The sequence below is a fragment of the Dasypus novemcinctus genome, chromosome 15 (genome assembly GCF_030445035.2).
Source record: "Dasypus novemcinctus isolate mDasNov1 chromosome 15, mDasNov1.1.hap2, whole genome shotgun sequence".
NCBI classification, from domain to species: Eukaryota; Metazoa; Chordata; class Mammalia; order Cingulata; family Dasypodidae; genus Dasypus; species Dasypus novemcinctus.
Window position 1 is genome coordinate 17,529,590 of NC_080687.1, and position 18,154 is coordinate 17,547,743.

Consider the following 18,154-nt stretch of genomic DNA (forward strand, 5'->3'; position numbering starts at 1 on the left):
TTGGTTTTTCTCTATATCCTCTATTTTTCTGCTAAAACACTATTTCTTTTCTGAAGTTTTCTATTTTTTTTTCACTTGTTTCAATTATATTAATTGCTTGTCAAAGCATTTCTTCATCATGATTGCTTTATAATCTTTGTTCAACGATTGTAACATTTCTGTCATCTCAGTTTTGGCATCTATTGATTATTGTTATTGTTTTTCATTCAGGTTGAGATCTTTCTGGTTCTTGGTATGATAAGTTAATGTTGACTGAAATTTAAACATTTCTGTATTATGTTATGAGACTCTGGATCTTATTTAAATCTTCTGTTTTAGCTGGCTTTCTTTGATACCACTCAGCAGGGAAGGTGGGGAGGCTGCACCTTGGAGGTAGGGGTTCCATTACTGCCAGTGGAAGTAGAAGTCCAGATTTTCCACTCTTCCTCCTCTGAAATCCAAGGTGGGGGGGGGGGGGGGGCTTCTACCTTCTGGTGGGTAGAGGAGAAAGTTCCTGCTTCTCATGTGGTTTCCACTGATATACAGTGACAGTGGCTTTGTTACCATCTGGCTGGTGGTGGAAGTCCTGACTCTTCACTAGGTCTACTCTGACACCACTCCCAAGGAACAGGGGGTGGGACATATTGTTACTACTGGATGGGGTAGAAATCCAGATATCCCATATGTTCTCCACTGGTACCACAGGAATTAAGGAGGAACAAGGACTTGTTACCAGCCTTTGGGAATTAAAGTCCAAGCTCTCTACTTGGCTTTCTCTGACACAACACTGGTAGGGGTATTGAAGTGCCTCATTATAGCCTCACAAGGGTGGAAGTTCCTCATTTGGCCTTGGCTAGCCAAGGTGGGGATGGAGCCATAGTTTTTTTTTCTGTGGTGTCTGGTAAGAATAGAGCAGTTATTGTCTAAAAATTTTCTGATCCTCGAAGCTAGAGAAAACAGACTTTTATTGGGGCTTTTTTTGGTCTGTTCCTATTGGCATTTACTGGTTATCAGCTTCTTTAGCTCCAAGTCTGGGATATTGGAAGGAAACTTGTCACCATGGGTCCCAAGGTTACTAGCCGGTCTGCCTTCTTCTCTCACCTTTCTTCTTCTGTTTGCTTTATATAAAAATGTCCAGGGTTTGTAGTTGTGTTTACTGAGAGAAAAAGGGAAACGTATCTAGTCCTCCTTCCTGAAAGCTTAAATCTGTTTTATTTTGAATATTAACCTAATCCTAAAGATTAAGGGCCTTCTATCTTATGATTTATTTCTAATGCACATGTTGGGTATTCCATAAATATTTAAACTTTCAAACCATACTTGGCAGTGACCAGGTACCATTTGGATAGAAGAAATTAAATAAGTAAAAATAATTTTGTTTCTGGGAATTGAAATTTAATTGGGAAAGCAGGACAAAATACATAAAGATATAACTTTTTAAAACAAAGGTATATATAAACAAAATTCCAATAGGGCACCAAATGAAGAGGAAAGATGAGTTATAGAAAAACAGCAAGAATAATTGAATTTTAAAAAAAGGAGGGAAGCAGACTTGGCCCAATGGATAGGGCATCCGTCTACCACATGGGAGGTTCGCGGTTCAAACCCTGGGCCTCCTTGACCCATGTGGAGCTGGCTCACGCACAGTGCTGATGCGCACAAGGAGTGCTGTGCCACGCAGGTGTGTCCCCGCAAAGGGGAGCCCCATGCACAAGGGGTGCACCTGGTAAGGAGAGCCGCCCAGCGTGAAAAAAAACTTTAGCCTGCCCAGGAATGGCGTCGCACACATGGAGAGTTGACACAGCAAGATGACACAACAAAAAGAGACACAGGTTCCCATGCTGCTGACAACAGAAGTGGACAAGACATGCAGTGAATGAACACAGAGAAGAAACAACTGGGGCAGGAGGGGAAAGGGGAGAGAAATAAATTTTTAAAAAAATCTTTAAAAAAAAAAGAAAAGAGGAATAACTGAGTAAGAGTAATTGGGCAAATCAGCATGAGGACTAATTTATTTTGAAGAAGAAAGGAAAATCCAGTAAAATACAAAAATGGAAAAACAATAGCACTAGTCAAAAAATACATTGAAAAAAATATATTGAATATGACAAGTTTCATATTAGATTGCCAAATGCATATCTGATAGTTTTATAAACATCAAAACTACATTATTGTTTTCATTTAAATTATTAAATGCCCAAAACATTACCTATCACGTTCCATTTGTCTTAGATGATCATTTTTTATAGCTTCAATCACTAAATTAGTATGTGGATCATCCTGAGAAAATAATTAGGAAAAAAATGAGTAATATAGAAGTGAGCACCAAGAACTTGCATTTCTAATCAACCTTACCACTAACTAGTTGTATAAAAAGGAAGGTCAGTTAATATTTCTAAATTTTTCCTATGTAAAATAGAACAATTTTTTTTCTTATTTCTGATTACCTATCCCATTTTCCATTGAACTAACACAGAATCTGAGCAGCTGATAAAAGGGAAAGGCTGGAAAGAATAGGGCTAAATACACAGAAGATGTGGTTGTTATTAAAATTTGTGACATTATGAACAAATACAAATGCTTTAATGATCATCAATTGCTTAGTATCTCTATTCCCAGATTTTTTTCCCCACAGCATATACTGCTTTTTTTCTTATTATGAAAGTAATATGTAACAGCTAACATTTACCCATCACTATGTTCCAGGTACAATTTTAAATACTTCACATGCATTAACTCATTTAATCCTCACAACAACCCTATAAAATGAATTGTTATAATTAGTTCCATTTTATAAATGAAGAAATTGAGGCACAAGGAGATTAAGTACTGCGTGGTAGAGCCACAAAGTCTGGTTTCAGAGCCTGCACTCTTTAACCATTAAACTATTACATAATATAAATGCAGAAAATCTACAATGCTCAACTATATTAAATTGACGTTATTCTACTATTTTGACCTAAAACCAAAGGCAATTTCATATGGTTTAACTTAATAATATAGCAGTATACCAATAATTTATGTATAAAAATATGGAAACTATTTTTAAATATTAAGAAGAAAATCACTTCAAAATTGACAAGGAATTACTTTCGTTTATTCTTGATATGTTTAATCCATGGTTTAGGTTCCCTCTGCTCAGATAATGATTTAAAAAAAGGCCACAAAAAAGTTTGGGGCTTCCTTGGTCAAGAAATTACTCTTATGAATGGTATGTAATCTTATTTTTAGTAAGATGTTTTTTTAATTGGCTGAAATAGTGATCTGTTTTAACCATATTTGGGCCTACTTCAATGAAGAGCACCAATCTCAACCAAGTTTAAATAAGAAATGAAATATATCAACGATAAAACACATTAAGATAGGGCTGGGAGAAACCTAAATTATCCACTCCAGCTCTCTTGTTTCTGAAAACAGAAAGGCACATACTTGGCTACATAACAGACTTCTTCATACTCACACTTGGTGAAATATATTTATCATCTTCATCAATTTCTAATGGAACAGCAATCAGTTTTTGGAATGCCTTCTTCATTTTTTCTCGGTCTCCAACAGCAAAATAACTAAGAATTAGGTTGAAGCCTGCCTTTAGATTTGGTGCCATACTCATTATATGCTCAAATGAATTAATTGCATCTGAATACTGGCCAGTTTTAATAAATGTAACTCCAATGTTCTGCATTATTTTAATCCTAAAAATAAAGAAACATGAGCTCTTTAGTCTGGCATTCAAGGTTATCCCACAAATAGATTCCTCCTTTTCTTTCACATCTTACTTCTTTTGTTATATTTTGTTAAACATCTATAGAGGTATAATTTACCCTCCATAAAATTGACTTTTTAAAAGTGTATGATTCAATGAGTACTGCTATATTTACACACTTATGCAACCAAAACCACAACTTTATTTTAAATCATTTCCATCACCTTTAACAGAAACCCAACACCCATTAGCAGTCATTTCTCATTCTCACCTCTGGCCCTGAGAAACCACTCATCTGTTTCTGTCTCTGTGGATTTGCATTATCTAGACACTTCATACAAATAAAAGAAACTCTCCATGTGGAATCTAAGCCCCCTCTTGATATAGATGTGGAGTGGACACAACTACTCCAAGGTCCACAGGATGGAGGAATAGAGTATGGATTAGAGTGGACTTACTGATATTCTATTCATGAATTATTGTGATTAGTAATAGAAGAAAATATGGCATTGGTGTGGAGAAAGTGGCCATGGCTGCTGGGGGTAGGGAATGGGAGGAAGAGATGAGATGTGGGGGCATTTTCAGGACTTGGAGTTGTCCTAGGTGGTGTTGCAGGGACAGTTACCGGACATTGTATGTCCTCTCATGGCCCACTGGGTGGACTGTGGGAAAGTGTGGGCTATGATGTGGACCACTGACCATGAGGTGCAGCGGTGCTCAGAGATGTATTCACCAAATGCAATGAATGTCTCATGATGATGGAGGAGATTGTTGTTAAGGGGGGAGGAGTGTGGTGAGGATGTGGGGGGTATATGGGGACCTCATATTTTTTGAATGTAATATTAAAAAAAAAACAATCATACAATATGAAATCTTTGTGGCTGGCTTCTTTTATTCTTTTACTTAGTATAATCCTTTTGAGATTCCTCCATATTGTAGCATGTGTCAGCACTCTGTTTCTTTTTTATTGTTGAATAGTATACCATAGAACAGATATAACACACTTTGTTTATCCATTGCCTAGTTGATGGATGTTTGGGTTGTATGTTGCTTTTGATTTTAATGAATAATGTTGCTATAAACATACTGTACCAGTTTTTGTACAAACTGGGTATATACTTAGGAGTGCAGTAGCTGGGTTAAAAGGTAACTGTATGTTTAGTTCTTCAGAAGCTGCCAAACTATTTTCCAAAGTGGCTGCCATCATTTTACATACCCACTGTATGAGGCTTCGAATTTCTCCATGTCCTTGTCAACATTTGTTATTGTCTTTTTTTATTCCATGCCCCAGGGGGACCCTTCCCCATGTATCCCCCCATCACTGACACCCTTCGTCCTCCCCTGCCACAGCTGCGATTCAAAACCTCTCCAAAAATGAAGCCAACAAAATAACCAAATAAAATTAATAATAAAATGAAATAACAGTTTTTAAAATAACAAATAAAATACAAAAACATTTTTAATTTGAAAAAATAAAATATTTATAGACATTGTGTCCTTCACAATGTGAAAGATTATATTTCCTTCCATATATTCCCAGTGTCTTATTTTTTTAATTTTATCTTCGAAGAATCTTTAGGTTACAGAAAAGTCACATAAAGAACATAGAGATTCCCATATACCCAATGCCCTCCCCCTTTCCACCTCTCTGCTATTAATAACATTTTACATGTGGATGGTACATTTGTTACAACTGATGTACAAACAATGAAGCACTGTTAACAAACCATGGTTGATAGTTTACATTATGTTTTGCATTTTAGACCATACACTTTTATAGGCTTTGATGAAATTGAAAATGGCGTTCATCCATCATTGCAAGGTCATGGAGAATAATTCCAATGCTCCAAAAATGACCTATGTTCCATCTATTCCATTCTTGTCTGTCTTTTTAATTTTGGCTATTCAAGTAAATGTGATCCCACCTTATTTCTAACTATTCCTTAACTAAATTAAGTTTATTCATTATTCTCGGATGAGATCACGAATGTTATTATTTCCCTGACTCTTCTGTGCTGTTTTATTGGTTAGGACTGTTATTCCTTTTCTCCTCTCCAATTAAGTAACCTGCTTAGAATAGTTCCTTCATAAATCCTTCCTTGACCATTCTGGTTCTCAGTAATTATTTTCTCAACTGAATTACTCTAGCACTCATTACATCAATTATGAAGGACTTAATATATGCTACTTAATTTATATTTTTCTAAAATGCTCAAATCCTTGGCCTCACTTGGAACAAAAGAATTTCAAAAACACTGTATTCCACACTTAAATAATACTTGTTAATAACAAGATATCATGAATATTTCAAAACATGACCATGAAATTTGGCTTCTCTCTCTATATATATATATATTTTTATTTATTTATTTTAGGAAATGTACTCTGCCTAGGGGAAAGCATGACTGATGAATATCCTGGAAACTTCCTATGTTCCCATAATTTTCACTAGACCATAAAATATTTTACTGTTTCTCCTTTTGAAATATTTTCCCGACTCTTCTGAGATTCAAAAGTAATCCCTTCCTTTCACTATTTCACTCTCAAGTTATGGCAAGACCATAAGGGAATCTTACTTTCCAGACTTGCATTCTAGAGTCTGATATGCTATTGTGATTTTGTGTGAGCAGTAGATTGCATTATGGTGCTAATGGCCTGCAGGATTAACTCCTATATATAGGCCAATTAGCTTAGTTCTTTTACACTTAATCTTATATACATTTCTATAAAAAAATAAATTTTATTGATACATGTTAATAAAGAATACAATTCATCCAAAGCATATAATCAATGTATTTGGTATAAACACATAGTTGTGCATTCATCACTTCAATTATTAGAGCATTTTCATTATTTCAATAATAATAATAATGAGCCAAAAAAACAGACAAACAAAAAAATTCCACACCTCTCAATCTATGTTTCCCCTGCTATAAGTAGCTGCTAGTTCCGGTTATTCTTGCACAATTTGTTTATTAAGCAGTATTACTGAGATATATTCACATACCGTATGACCTATCCAAAGTGAATAATCAACAGCTTTTAGTATAATCACAATGTTGCACATTCATCATCGCAAAAAATTTAGAACAATTTCATTACTCCAAAAATAGACTCCACGCCCTTTAGCATTGTTCCTCAGCCCTACAAAACCACTAATCTAATTTCATCTTTATAAATTGATTTATTGGGAAACGGACTTTGGCCCAGTGGTTAGGGCGTCCGTCTACCATATGGGAGGTCTGCGGTTCAAACCCTGGGCCTCCCTGACCCGTGTGGAGCTGGCCATGTGCAGCGCTGATGCGCGCAAGGAGTGCCGTGCCACGCAGGGGTGTCCCCCGCGTGGGGGAGCCCCACGCGCAAGGAGTGCGCCCGTGAGGAAAGCCGCCCAGCGCGAGGGGAGAGAGCAGCCTGCCCAGGAATGGCGCCGCCCACACTTCCCGTGCCGCTGACGACAACAAAAGCGGACAAAGAAACAAGACGCAGCAAACAGACACCAAGAACAGACAACCGGTGGGGGGCGGGGGGGGGGGGGGGGAGGAATTAAATAAATAAATAAATAAATCTTTAAAAAAAAAAATAAATTGATTTATATTTACATTTTATATATATGGAATCATACAATATGTAGTACTCGGTCTGGTCTCCTTCACTTAGTATGATGTGTCTGATATTAACATTTTGCATTATTAACCTATATTTGTTCAGCTTCAAAGAAAATTTGTCATATATATAATTTTACCAATATTCATATTTCACACAATATATTTATATTACACATAATATATTTAGTTTATAATAGAATCATACAGTATTTGTCCTTTTGTTTCTGGCTTGCTTCACTCAATATAATGTCCTCTAGGTTCATCCATGTTGCCATATATTTCATGACTTCATTTCTTCCTACCACTGCATAATATTCAATCATGTGTATAGTCCACAATTTGTTTATCCATTCATCCATTGATAGACACCTGGGTTGTTTCCAACTTTTGGCTATCATGAATAACACTGCTATAAACATTAGTGTACAGATGTCTATTTGTGTCATTGCTCTCAGTTCTTCTGGGTATTTACCTAGCAATGGTATAGCTGGGTCACATCACAAGTCTATATTTAACTTCCGTAGGAACTGCTAAACAGTCCTCCACAGTGGCTATACTGTTCTACATTCCCACTAGCAGTAAATAAGTGTTCCTATCTCTCCATATCCTCTCCAAGATTTAGGGTTTTCTGACTTTTAAATAACGGCCAGTCTAGTAAGTGTGATATCTCATTGCAGTTTTTTTTGTTTTCTAAAGATTTTTTTTAAAGAATTATTTATTTATGTCCCCTCGCCCCACCATTGTCAGCTCTCTGTGTCCATTCACTGTGCATTCTTCTGTGTTTGTCTGTCTTCTCTATAGGTGGCACTGGGAACCAATCCTGGGACCTTCCAGGGTAGGAGAGAGGTGCTCAATCTCTTGCACCACCTCAGCTCCCTGATCTGCTGCATGTCTCATTGTCTCTCATCTGTGTCTCTTTTTATTGCATCATCTCGCTGTACCAGATCTCCGCATGGGCCAGCTCGCCTTCACCAGCAGGCCCCAGAAATCGAACCCTGGACCTACCATATGGTAGATGGGAGACCAATCGTTTGAGCCACATTCACTTCTCTCATTGCAGTTTTGATTTGCTTTTCCCTAATGGCTAGTGATGTTGAACACTTTTTCTTCTTTGGACAGTTGTCTTCTCAAATCTTCTGCACATTTTTTAATTAGGCAGTTTGTCTTATTGTTGGTTGTATGATCTCCTTATATAGCATGGATATTAAACCCTTATCAGATATGTGATTGCCAAGTGTTTTTTCCCATTGAGTCAGCTGCCTTTTTTTTCTTAAAACAATATTTATTTTTTTCTTCCCACCCTCACCATTATCTGCTATCTGTGTCATTCACTATGTGTTCTTCTGTGTCTGCTTGTATTCTCACTAGGAGACTCCAGGAACTGATCCTGGAACTTTCTGGAGTGCGAGAGGGGTGATCATTGTCTTGCATCACCTCAGCTCCCTGTTCTACTACATCTCTAATTGTCTCTCCTCTGTCTCTTTTTATTGCATCATCTTGCTGCGCCAGCTTTCTGCATCAGCTGGCAATCCTGCACGGGGTGGCACTCACACGTGGGGCAGCACTCCCGTGTGGGCTGGTACTCCATGTGGGCCAGCTCGCCATGGGGGCCAGCTTGCCTTCACCAGGAGGCCCTGGGCATTGAACCCAGGACCTCCAATATGGTAGACTGCTTGAGGCACATCCACTTCCCCCTTTTCACCTTTTGGCAAACTCTTTTGAGGTGCAAAAGTGTTGAATTTTGAGGAGGTACCATTTATCTATTTTTTCTTTTGTTGCTCAAGTTTTGGGTGTAAGGTTTAAGAAACTACTGCCTACCACAAGATCTTGAAGATGTTTTCCTACATTTTTACTAGGAGTTTTATGGTGGTTGTTTTTATATTTAGGTCCTTGATTCATTTAGAGTTAATTTTTGTATAAAGTGTGGATATAGATATCCAGCTCTCCCAGACCGTTTGTTGAATAGTCTGTTCTGGTCCAGCTGGGTGGGCCTAACAGCCTTGTTAAAAATCACTTGATTGTAGATGTGAGGGTCTATTTCTCAGTTCTTGATTTGGTTCCATTGGTCAATCTGTCTGTCCTTATGCCAGTACCATGCTGTTTTTGCCACTGTAGCTAAGTAATAAGCTTTAAAGCCAAGAAGTGAGAGTCCTCCAACTTTTTAAGACATTTTTGGCCATCTGGGGCACCTTACCCTTTCAAATAAATTTGATTATTGGCTTTTTTATTTCTACAAAAAAGGATGTTGGGATTTTTATTGGGATTGCATTGAATCTGTAAATCAGTTTGAGTAGAATTGACATCTTAGTTATAGTCTTCCAATCCATGAACATGGAATGTCCTTCCACTTATTTAAGTCTTCTTCAGTTTCTTTTAGCAATGTTCTGTAGTTTTCTGAATAGAGGTCCTGTATGTCCTTGGTTAAGTTTATTCCTAAATATTTTATTGATTCTATCATAAATGGAATTTTTTTCTGATTTTTCCCTCATATTGGACATCAGTAATGTATAGAAATGCTATTGATTTTTGCATATTAATCTTGTATCCACCACTTTGCTGAACTCATCTATTAATTCTAGTAGCTTTGCTGTGGATTTTTCAGGACCTTCTAGATATAGGATCATGTCACCAGCGAAGTGAAAATTTTACTTCTTCCTTTCTTATTTGGGTGCCTTTTATTTCTTTGTCTGGCCTAATTGCTCAAGCTAGAACTTCTAGCACAATATTGAATAATAATGGTGACAGTAGGCATCTTTGTTTTGTTCCTAATCTTAGTAGGAAAGCTTTCAGTGTTTCACTGTTGAGTACAATGCCACCTGTAGGTTTCTCATAAATACACTTTTTTATACTGAGAAAGCTTCCTTCTATTTCTATCTTTTGGAGTGTTTTTATCAAGGGGCAGTATTTTGTCAAATGCCTTTTCTGTATCAGTTGATAGGATTATGTAACTTTTCTTCTTCAATTTAACAATGTGGTTTATTACACTAATTGATTTTCTTGTGTTGAACTACCTTTGTACACCTGACATGAAACCCACTTGATGGTGGTGTATAATTCCTTTAATGTGTTTTTGGATTCAGTTTGCAAGTATTTTGTTGAGGATTTTTACATCTATATTCATTAGAGATATCAGTCTGTAATTTTCTATTTTTGTAGTGCCTTTATCTGGCTTTGGTATTAGGGTGATGTTGGCGTCACAGAATGAGTTTGGTAGCATTCTCTCCTGTTCAAGTTTTTGGAAGAGCTTGAGCAAGATTGGTATTAGGTCACCTTTGAACAATTGGTAGAATTCATCTGTGAAACCATCTTGTCCTGAGCTTTTCATCTTTGGGGGGTTTTTGATGACTGTTTCAATCTCTTACTTGTGATTGGTTTGTTGAGGTCTATTTCTTCTAGGGTCAATGTAGGTGGTTAGTGTGTTTCTAGGAATTTGTCCATGTTGTCTACATTTCCTAGTTTTTTTTTGCATACAGTTGTTCATACTATGTTCTTATGATCACTCTTATTTCTGTAGTGTTAGTGGTAATGGCCCCCCTCTCATTTCTGATTTATTTGCATCTTCTCTCTTTTTTTCTTTGTCGGTCTAACTAAGGGTTTGTCAATTTTGTTGCTCTTCTTAAGGAACCAACTTTTGGTTTTGTTGATTGTCTATTGTTTTTTGTTCCCAATTTCTTTTATTTCTGCTCTGAGCTTTATTCTTTCTTTCCTTCGGCTTGGTCTGGAATTAGTTTGCTGCTCTTTTCCTAGTTCCTCCAGGTCTGTGCAGTTAGGTCTTCAATGTTAGCTTTTTCTTCTTTTTTAATGTAATCACTGAGAGCTATAAATTTCCCTCTCAGCACTACCTTTGCAGTGTTCCATAGGTTTTGGTATGTTGTGTTCTCATTTTCATTCACCTCAAGGCATTTGCTGAATTCTCTCACAATTTCTTCTTTGTTCCACTGATTATTTAAGAGTATGTTGTTTAATCTCCATTTATTTATGAATTTCCCTTTTCCATCCATTACTGATTTCCAGCTTCATTCCATCATGATGAGAGAAGTGTTTTGTATAATTTCAATCTTTTAAACCATATGGTCTATCTTGGAGAAGGATCCACGAGCATTTGAAAAGAATGTATATCCTGCTGTTCTAGGGTAAAATATTCTACAGATGTCTGTTATGTGAAGATCATTTATCATTTTGTTCAATCTCTTTGTTTTTCCATCCTTTATACAGTTGTTCTATCTAATACTGAGAGTGGTGTATGGAAGTCTCCAACTATTATTGTAGAGACATCTATTTCTTCCTTCAGCTTTGCCGGCATGTGCCTCATGTACCAGGCACTGATGTTCCGTGCACAAATATTTAGTAAAGTTATTTTTTCTTGTTGAATTGCCCCCTTTAATAATATGTAATGATCTTCATCCCTTGTAGCAGTTTGATATAGTTATGAATTCCAAAAAAAGAAATTGGATTATGTTTGTCAAATCTGGTCTATTACTGGGCATGATTGAGTTACAATTAGGGCTTTGACTGGGCCACATCATTAGGGTAAGGGGTGGGGACTCACAGATAAAAGGCATGGCAAAGGACAGGGTTGGAGCTTTTGATGCAAGCATTCTTAATGTTGGAGTTTTATGTTGGAGTTTGATGCTGAAGTCTTAAGCTGGAGCCCCGGGGAAAGACACAGAGCCATTTGCCTGATAGTCTACAGCTGACCTTGTGGAGAGAGGCAAAGTTTAGAGAGCCTCATAGTCTACAGCTGACCTTGTGGAGAAAACAAGCGTTGAGCCCAGAGGAACCCAGGAAGCCTGAACCCTCACAGATATTAGCAGCCATCTTGATCCAACATGTGAAAATAAACTTTGGTGAAGGAAGAAACTTATGCTTTACGGCCTGGTATCTGTAAGCTCCTACCCCAAATAAATAACCTTTATAAAAACCAACCAATTTTTGGTATTTTGCATCAGCACTCTTTGGCTGACTAATACGGAATTTGGTACCGAGAAGTGGGGAAGTTCTTTTGCAATTAACAAAATGCTGGAACAGTTTTAGAAATGAGTAAGGGGTATTTTTTGGAGAAATTGTGGGATGCTTGATGGAAAAGGCCTAAATTGCTTGGCAGAGACTGTTGGTAGAATTATGGAACCTAAAGTTATTTTTGATAAGACCTTAGAAGGAAATAATTGTGAGATGGATACTAAAGAGACTTTTTATGATGCCTTAGAAGTTAATTATGAAACTATTATTGGAAACTAGAGGAAAGGCGATCCGTGTTTTAAAGTTGCAGAGAACTTAGCAAGATTAACTCCTCGTGTTTCATGAAGGGCAGATTTGAAAATGGCGAGCCTGAGCATTTAGCTGAAGAAATTTCCAAAGTAAACCCAGAGAATGTGGCTTGGCTTCTGCTTGTAGCTTATAGCAAAAGACTAGAACGATAAAGATATACTGAGGACTGAATTGTTGGGCTCAAAGAAAACAGAAACTAATTCTGGAAAGTCCAAGCCTTTGGAAATCAAGCTCCCAGAAAAAGTGCCCCATTGGAGGACTTAACCAAACTGGGCACTTGTAAATCAGGATGGAAGATGCAGTTATCTTGGAAAGATTTGTGGAAAGTGTTACTGTCTGATGGCTTGGACCCCTGCTTCTTGCATACTAAACCAATAAGCTTTTTGAGAGAGCTGTATGAACAAAACTGCTGCCATCTTGAACTAAAAGGGACATGGAAAGGAGAGACTGAAGGAGAAACAGCTTTAAGAGGAAAACCATGGAAGCTGAGATCTGGAATTAAGACATCACCTTGGGCCAAGAGAGGAACCCCATCCATGTGTACAGAAAGGGTGAGCAGCAGTTGAAGAGGGTGGATGTTCCCACTCGATGTTCTGGGAGAGTTTTGCTGGCCCAGAGTACAGAAAGGGTGGAGTACATTCCCCAAGGATTAGGGCAGTTAAGGTCGGCACCCTACAGGTCTGAGAGGGTGGACCTGTCCCCAAAAGGTTAGGGAAGACCAGGTGGTCAACTCATTGCTCTGAAAGGGTTGGGCCTATATGCCAAAGGTTAGGGGGAATGTTATCTTCATATCACTGTGCTGGGTGGGTTAAGACTCTAATCCAAAGATTGGGTAAGGTGTGGCAATCACCCAACCACTCTTGGAGGGAAAGTTCTGGAGCTTGGTCAACACCCAGATGCTTGATGAAGGTGGAAACAAGAATACGGCTGTTGGGCAACCTGTAGAAAGGGTGGTTCCCATAAGGCACCAAGGAGAAGAAACCATCATCTTAAGAATGACTCTCGGGAAGCGGACTTGGCCCAGTGGTTAGGGCATCCATCTATCACATGGGAGGTCTGCAGTTCAAACCCTCGGCCTTCTTGACCCGTGTGGAGCTGGCCCACGTGCAGTGCTGATGAGCGCAAGGAGTGCCGTGCCACACAGGCGTGTCCCCACGCAGGGGAGCCCCACGAGCAAGAAGTGCGCCCCATAAGGAGAGCTGCCCAGTGTGAAAGAAAGTTCAGCCTGCCCAGGAATTGCGCCGCACACACAGAGAGTTGACACAAGAAGATGACGCAACAACAATAAAAAAAAGAAACACAGATTCCTGTGCCACTGACAACAACAGAAGCGGACAAAGAACACTCAGCAAATAGACACAGAGAACAGACAACTGGGGGGGGGAGGGGAGAGGAAAAAAAAAATGACTCTTAGACTTTGAAATCCAATAGATGATGCACTGCAGGTCTATTGAAACGCAGAGAAACTGTGACTCATGTTTCCCTCCCAATTTCTTCTTATTGTAATGAAATTGTTTATCCTCTTTCTATGCATTTGTGTATTGGAAACAGATAAATCATTTTGTAAGTTTCAGATGTCTACAGCAGACAGGACCTTGCCCCAAGAAAAACTGTATTTATTTAAAATGATTGTGATATGATTTAGTACTTGCATTGTTACTGATTTAAGGTTTTTTTTTTTAATATTATAATGTCTTTTTGGGATTCAGAGGATGGAGTGTAGCAGTTTGATATGGTTATGAATTCAAAAATAGGTACTGGATTATGTTCGTAATCTGATCTGTACCTTGGCCTGATTGAGTTATGATTAGAGCTTTAATTGGGCCATGTCATTAGGGATTGAGGCCCTACCCCTTGGTGGGTGGGGACACACAGATAAAAGGCATGGCAAAGACAGAGTTGGGGGCTCTTAATGTTGGAGTTTTGATGTTGGAGTTTGATGCTGAAGTCTTAAGCTGGAGCCCGAGGAAGTAAGCACACAGAGGAAAGAGAAGCCAGCCCCAGGAAGAAAGGAACCCTGAACCCAGAGAGAAGCAAGACCCTGGAAGGGAGGGACCCAGGAAGCCTGAACTCTCGCAGCCATCGGCAGCCATTTTGCTTCAACACGTGAAAATAATACTTTGGTGAGGGAAGTATCTTATGCTTTATAATCTGGTATCTGTAAACTCCTACCGCAAATACATACCCTTTATAAAAACCAACCAATTTCTGTTATTTTGCATCAGCACCCCCTTGGCTGACTAATACATCCCTTATAACAGTTTTGCATTCAATATCTATTTTGCCCAATATTATTATCTCTACTCCAGCTCTTTTTTGGTTACTATTTGCATGGAGTATCTTTTTCCAACCTTTCACTTTTAACCAGATTATGTCCTTATATCTGAGGTGAGTCTCAGATATAGATGGCTCTTAACAATATTGATGGATCTTATTTTTTTAATCCATTCTATCAATCTATGCCTTTTGATTGGATAGTTCAAGTCATTAACATTCAATGTTATTCCTATAAAGGTATTACTTACTTCATCCATTTTCACCTTTGGCTTTCTGTTTTCATATTGTGCTATTGTCTACCTTTTTACCCTTTAATTTACCTTTCTAAGATTCTTTATTTCTACATTCTTCTCCAAGTCTCTCGCCCTCATTTTTTCCTTTCAGGCTGCAGCGCTCCCTTTAGTATCTATTGTAATTCTGGTCTTTTGGTAACATATTCTATCAGTTTTTGTTTTTCTGTGAAGACTTTGAACTTCCCTTCATTTCTGAAGGACAGCTGTGCTGGATACAAAATTCTTGGATGGCAGTTTTTCTCTTTCGGTACCTTAAATACATCATACCATTTTTTTTCTCTCCTCCATGGTTTCTGATGAGAGACCAACACATAATCTCACCTCCCTTTTATGTGATGCTTTGCTTTTCTCTTGCTACTTTCAGAATCTTCTATCTCTGATATTTGTGATTTTGAATAGTAGGTGTCTCAGGGTAGGTCTATTCATATTTATTCTGTGGGGTACACTGTCCTTGGATATTGATATTTATATCTTTCATAAGGGTTGGAAAGTTTTCAGTTATTATTTACTCGAATATTCTTTCTGCCCCTTTTTCATTTTCTTCTCTTTCTGGGACACCAACAATGCATATCTTTTTACATTTCACATTGTCATTCAATTCCCTGAGACTCTGTTCCATTTTTTCCATTCTCTTCTACTGTCTTTTCCAGTTCAGTTCAGTCTTTGAAATCACTAATTCTGTCTTTGAGCAATTCAGATTCGCTTTTATGTGCCTCTAATGTATTTTTAATTTCATCCATCATGTCCATCATTCCCATAAAATCTGTTACTCTTCTTTTTTTAAAGGTTTATTTTTTTATTTCTTTCCTTCCCCTTTCCCCATCCCCAGTTGTCTGCTCTCTGTGTCCATTCACTGCGTGTTCTTCTTTGTCCACATTCTTGTCAGCAGCACCAGGAATCTGTGTCTCTTTTTGTTAGGTCATCTTGCTGCATCAGCTCTCCGTGTGTATGGTGCCACTCCTGGGCAGGCTGCACTATTTTCACATAGGGCGGCTCTCCTTGCAGGATGCACTCCTTGCGCGTGGGGCTCCCCTACATGGGGGACACCCCTGCGTGGCACAGCACCACTTGCACACATCAGCACTGCCTGCGGGCCAGCTCACCACACAGGTCAGGAGATCGATCCCTGGACTTCCCATGTGGTAGGTGATGCTCTGTCAGTTGAGTCAAATTCGCTTCCCTGCTGCTCTTCTTTGCAGACTTTCAAATTGTTCTTTATGCTCACCCATTATCTTCTTAATATCCTTTATCTCTTTAGTCATATTTTCTTTCAATTTTTAAAAATTATTTAGGAGAGTTGTGTGCTTATCATTATTTGTCTTAAATCCTATATCTTTTCAGGATATTTGGTTTGTTCCTTTGATTGGGCCACCTCTAGTATGGGCTGCAATTTTTTGCTGATGTCTAGGCATCTGAATATGTTGGTGAATTTATGCTGATGGCCAATTTCTTTCTCTTGCCTATTGTTGTTATTTTTTCACAGCTCTTCTTTGATATTTGGTTCAACTTATCCTAAGTCTTTAAAATTGCCCAGCTTAAATTATCAAAATTGTGCCAGGGACTCACTAATGGGGTGGAAATTTTCTCCCAGAAGTTAGAGAACAGAGAGTCTCAAGTGCAGTTTTTGTCCAGGCAATTTCCAGACTGGCTAGCAGGTAGTGCTTGTTGGCACACCTTTCCATGGAGGTATAGATCTCTTCATTTACCTTTGTTTTGGTCTGGCCAGAGCCAAGATTCAAAGTAGGCTTCACTGGCTGAATTCACTGAAGAAAATCCCCCTGACTCTCCCTCCCTTTTCTCTGGTAACAGCTGACTGGGAGGAAGATGTCTGTTCCCCTCTCAGTCAGCTACAACGAGTCAGGGATTTTACCCCTGCTTAATATCTTGGGGGTGGGGGAGGGGACCCCTTCTCGACAAACAGGGTTGTAACTCAGTTTGTTGTTTCGGTTTCTTCCTCTCTCTGTTCCTCACCCCCATGGGAATTGTAAAACACTGTTCTTGGTTTGCTGACCCTAAGAACAGGTCCCTTGGGCAGCTGTTCGCTTTTTCTCCATTGTTTTTATGAGAGAACTGAGCCTTGCCTGCCTAATCCAACACCATCTTCCCACAATCTACATTTAACTTTTAACTTCTCATTATACACATGTGTACAAGCAGTCAGAGGAAACAGACCAAAATATCACAGATATAATACAAATCTAATAGCTGTCATGTAGAAATACCTCAAGATATTCACTCCACTGAGATTAGGTCAGAAGAGTTATTAGCTTGTTTTTGAAAAACTAACACAATAAATTTTAACAAAATTATCATGGTATAAACTTACCTCATTTCTTTATGGACACTTGGAATTTGATCTAATGCCATTCGGTAGAATTTTATGGCTTTGGAATAATTTCTTTGCTTTAAATAAATATTTCCCATATTCACTTTTAATCTTCCTAATTAAAAAAAAGTTTAATAAGTATAATATTCTAGTTTTTCTACTTTTTCTATGATATTTCAGATGAACTTAAATCCTATTCTGTTAGCTTTACTCAACTTACGAAGCTTCAGATACCACCTAAAATTCAAATTTAAGGCAGTTATACTATTTCACATATATACCCACACTAATCTTCTCTGAGGAAATGAAAATATGACTGCAAAACAACTGATGCCTATTATAAAACTGAAAGCACATTCTTCTAAGTAAAACAAAGGATTTAAAAATATAAGATATATTTAAATTACACTTAATGTTATACACATTTTAATATGTTAAAGGAAATGACATTCTGGTAAACTTTAATATTGCCACCAAAAAAACTATACAATATAAAAGCTAAATTTAAAGCAATAGTCCCTTAGGAAAAAATTTATATAAGGGAAAGCACGTTCTATGGGGTTGCCATAGAACTTCTGGTGACAAAACATTTTGTTTACTAATAGGCAGTATACCTTATACCAACTAATTTTATTTCACTTACATTTTTTTGCATTTTCACATAAATAATATCTTTAAGCAGGACACCTGTATCATAAAAACA

The 18,154-nt window shown here is 37.9% G+C and overlaps 1 protein-coding gene across 4 annotated transcripts in view; it reads right to left on the bottom strand.

The window, feature by feature from the left end:
• IFT88 (intraflagellar transport 88) overlaps positions 1–18,154 on the bottom strand; it is a 150,690-nt gene that overhangs the window by 100,403 nt on the left and 32,133 nt on the right. For all 4 annotated transcript variants that reach the window (XM_058276342.2, XM_058276343.1, XM_058276341.1 and 1 more), the window contains 3 exons: positions 17,452–17,566; positions 3,440–3,671; positions 2,189–2,259 (listed from right to left, as the gene is read on the bottom strand). In XM_058276342.2, coding sequence (XP_058132325.1) covers positions 2,189–2,259; positions 3,440–3,671; positions 17,452–17,566 — 418 coding nt within the window. The remainder of the gene's footprint in view (positions 1–2,188; positions 2,260–3,439; positions 3,672–17,451; positions 17,567–18,154) is intronic.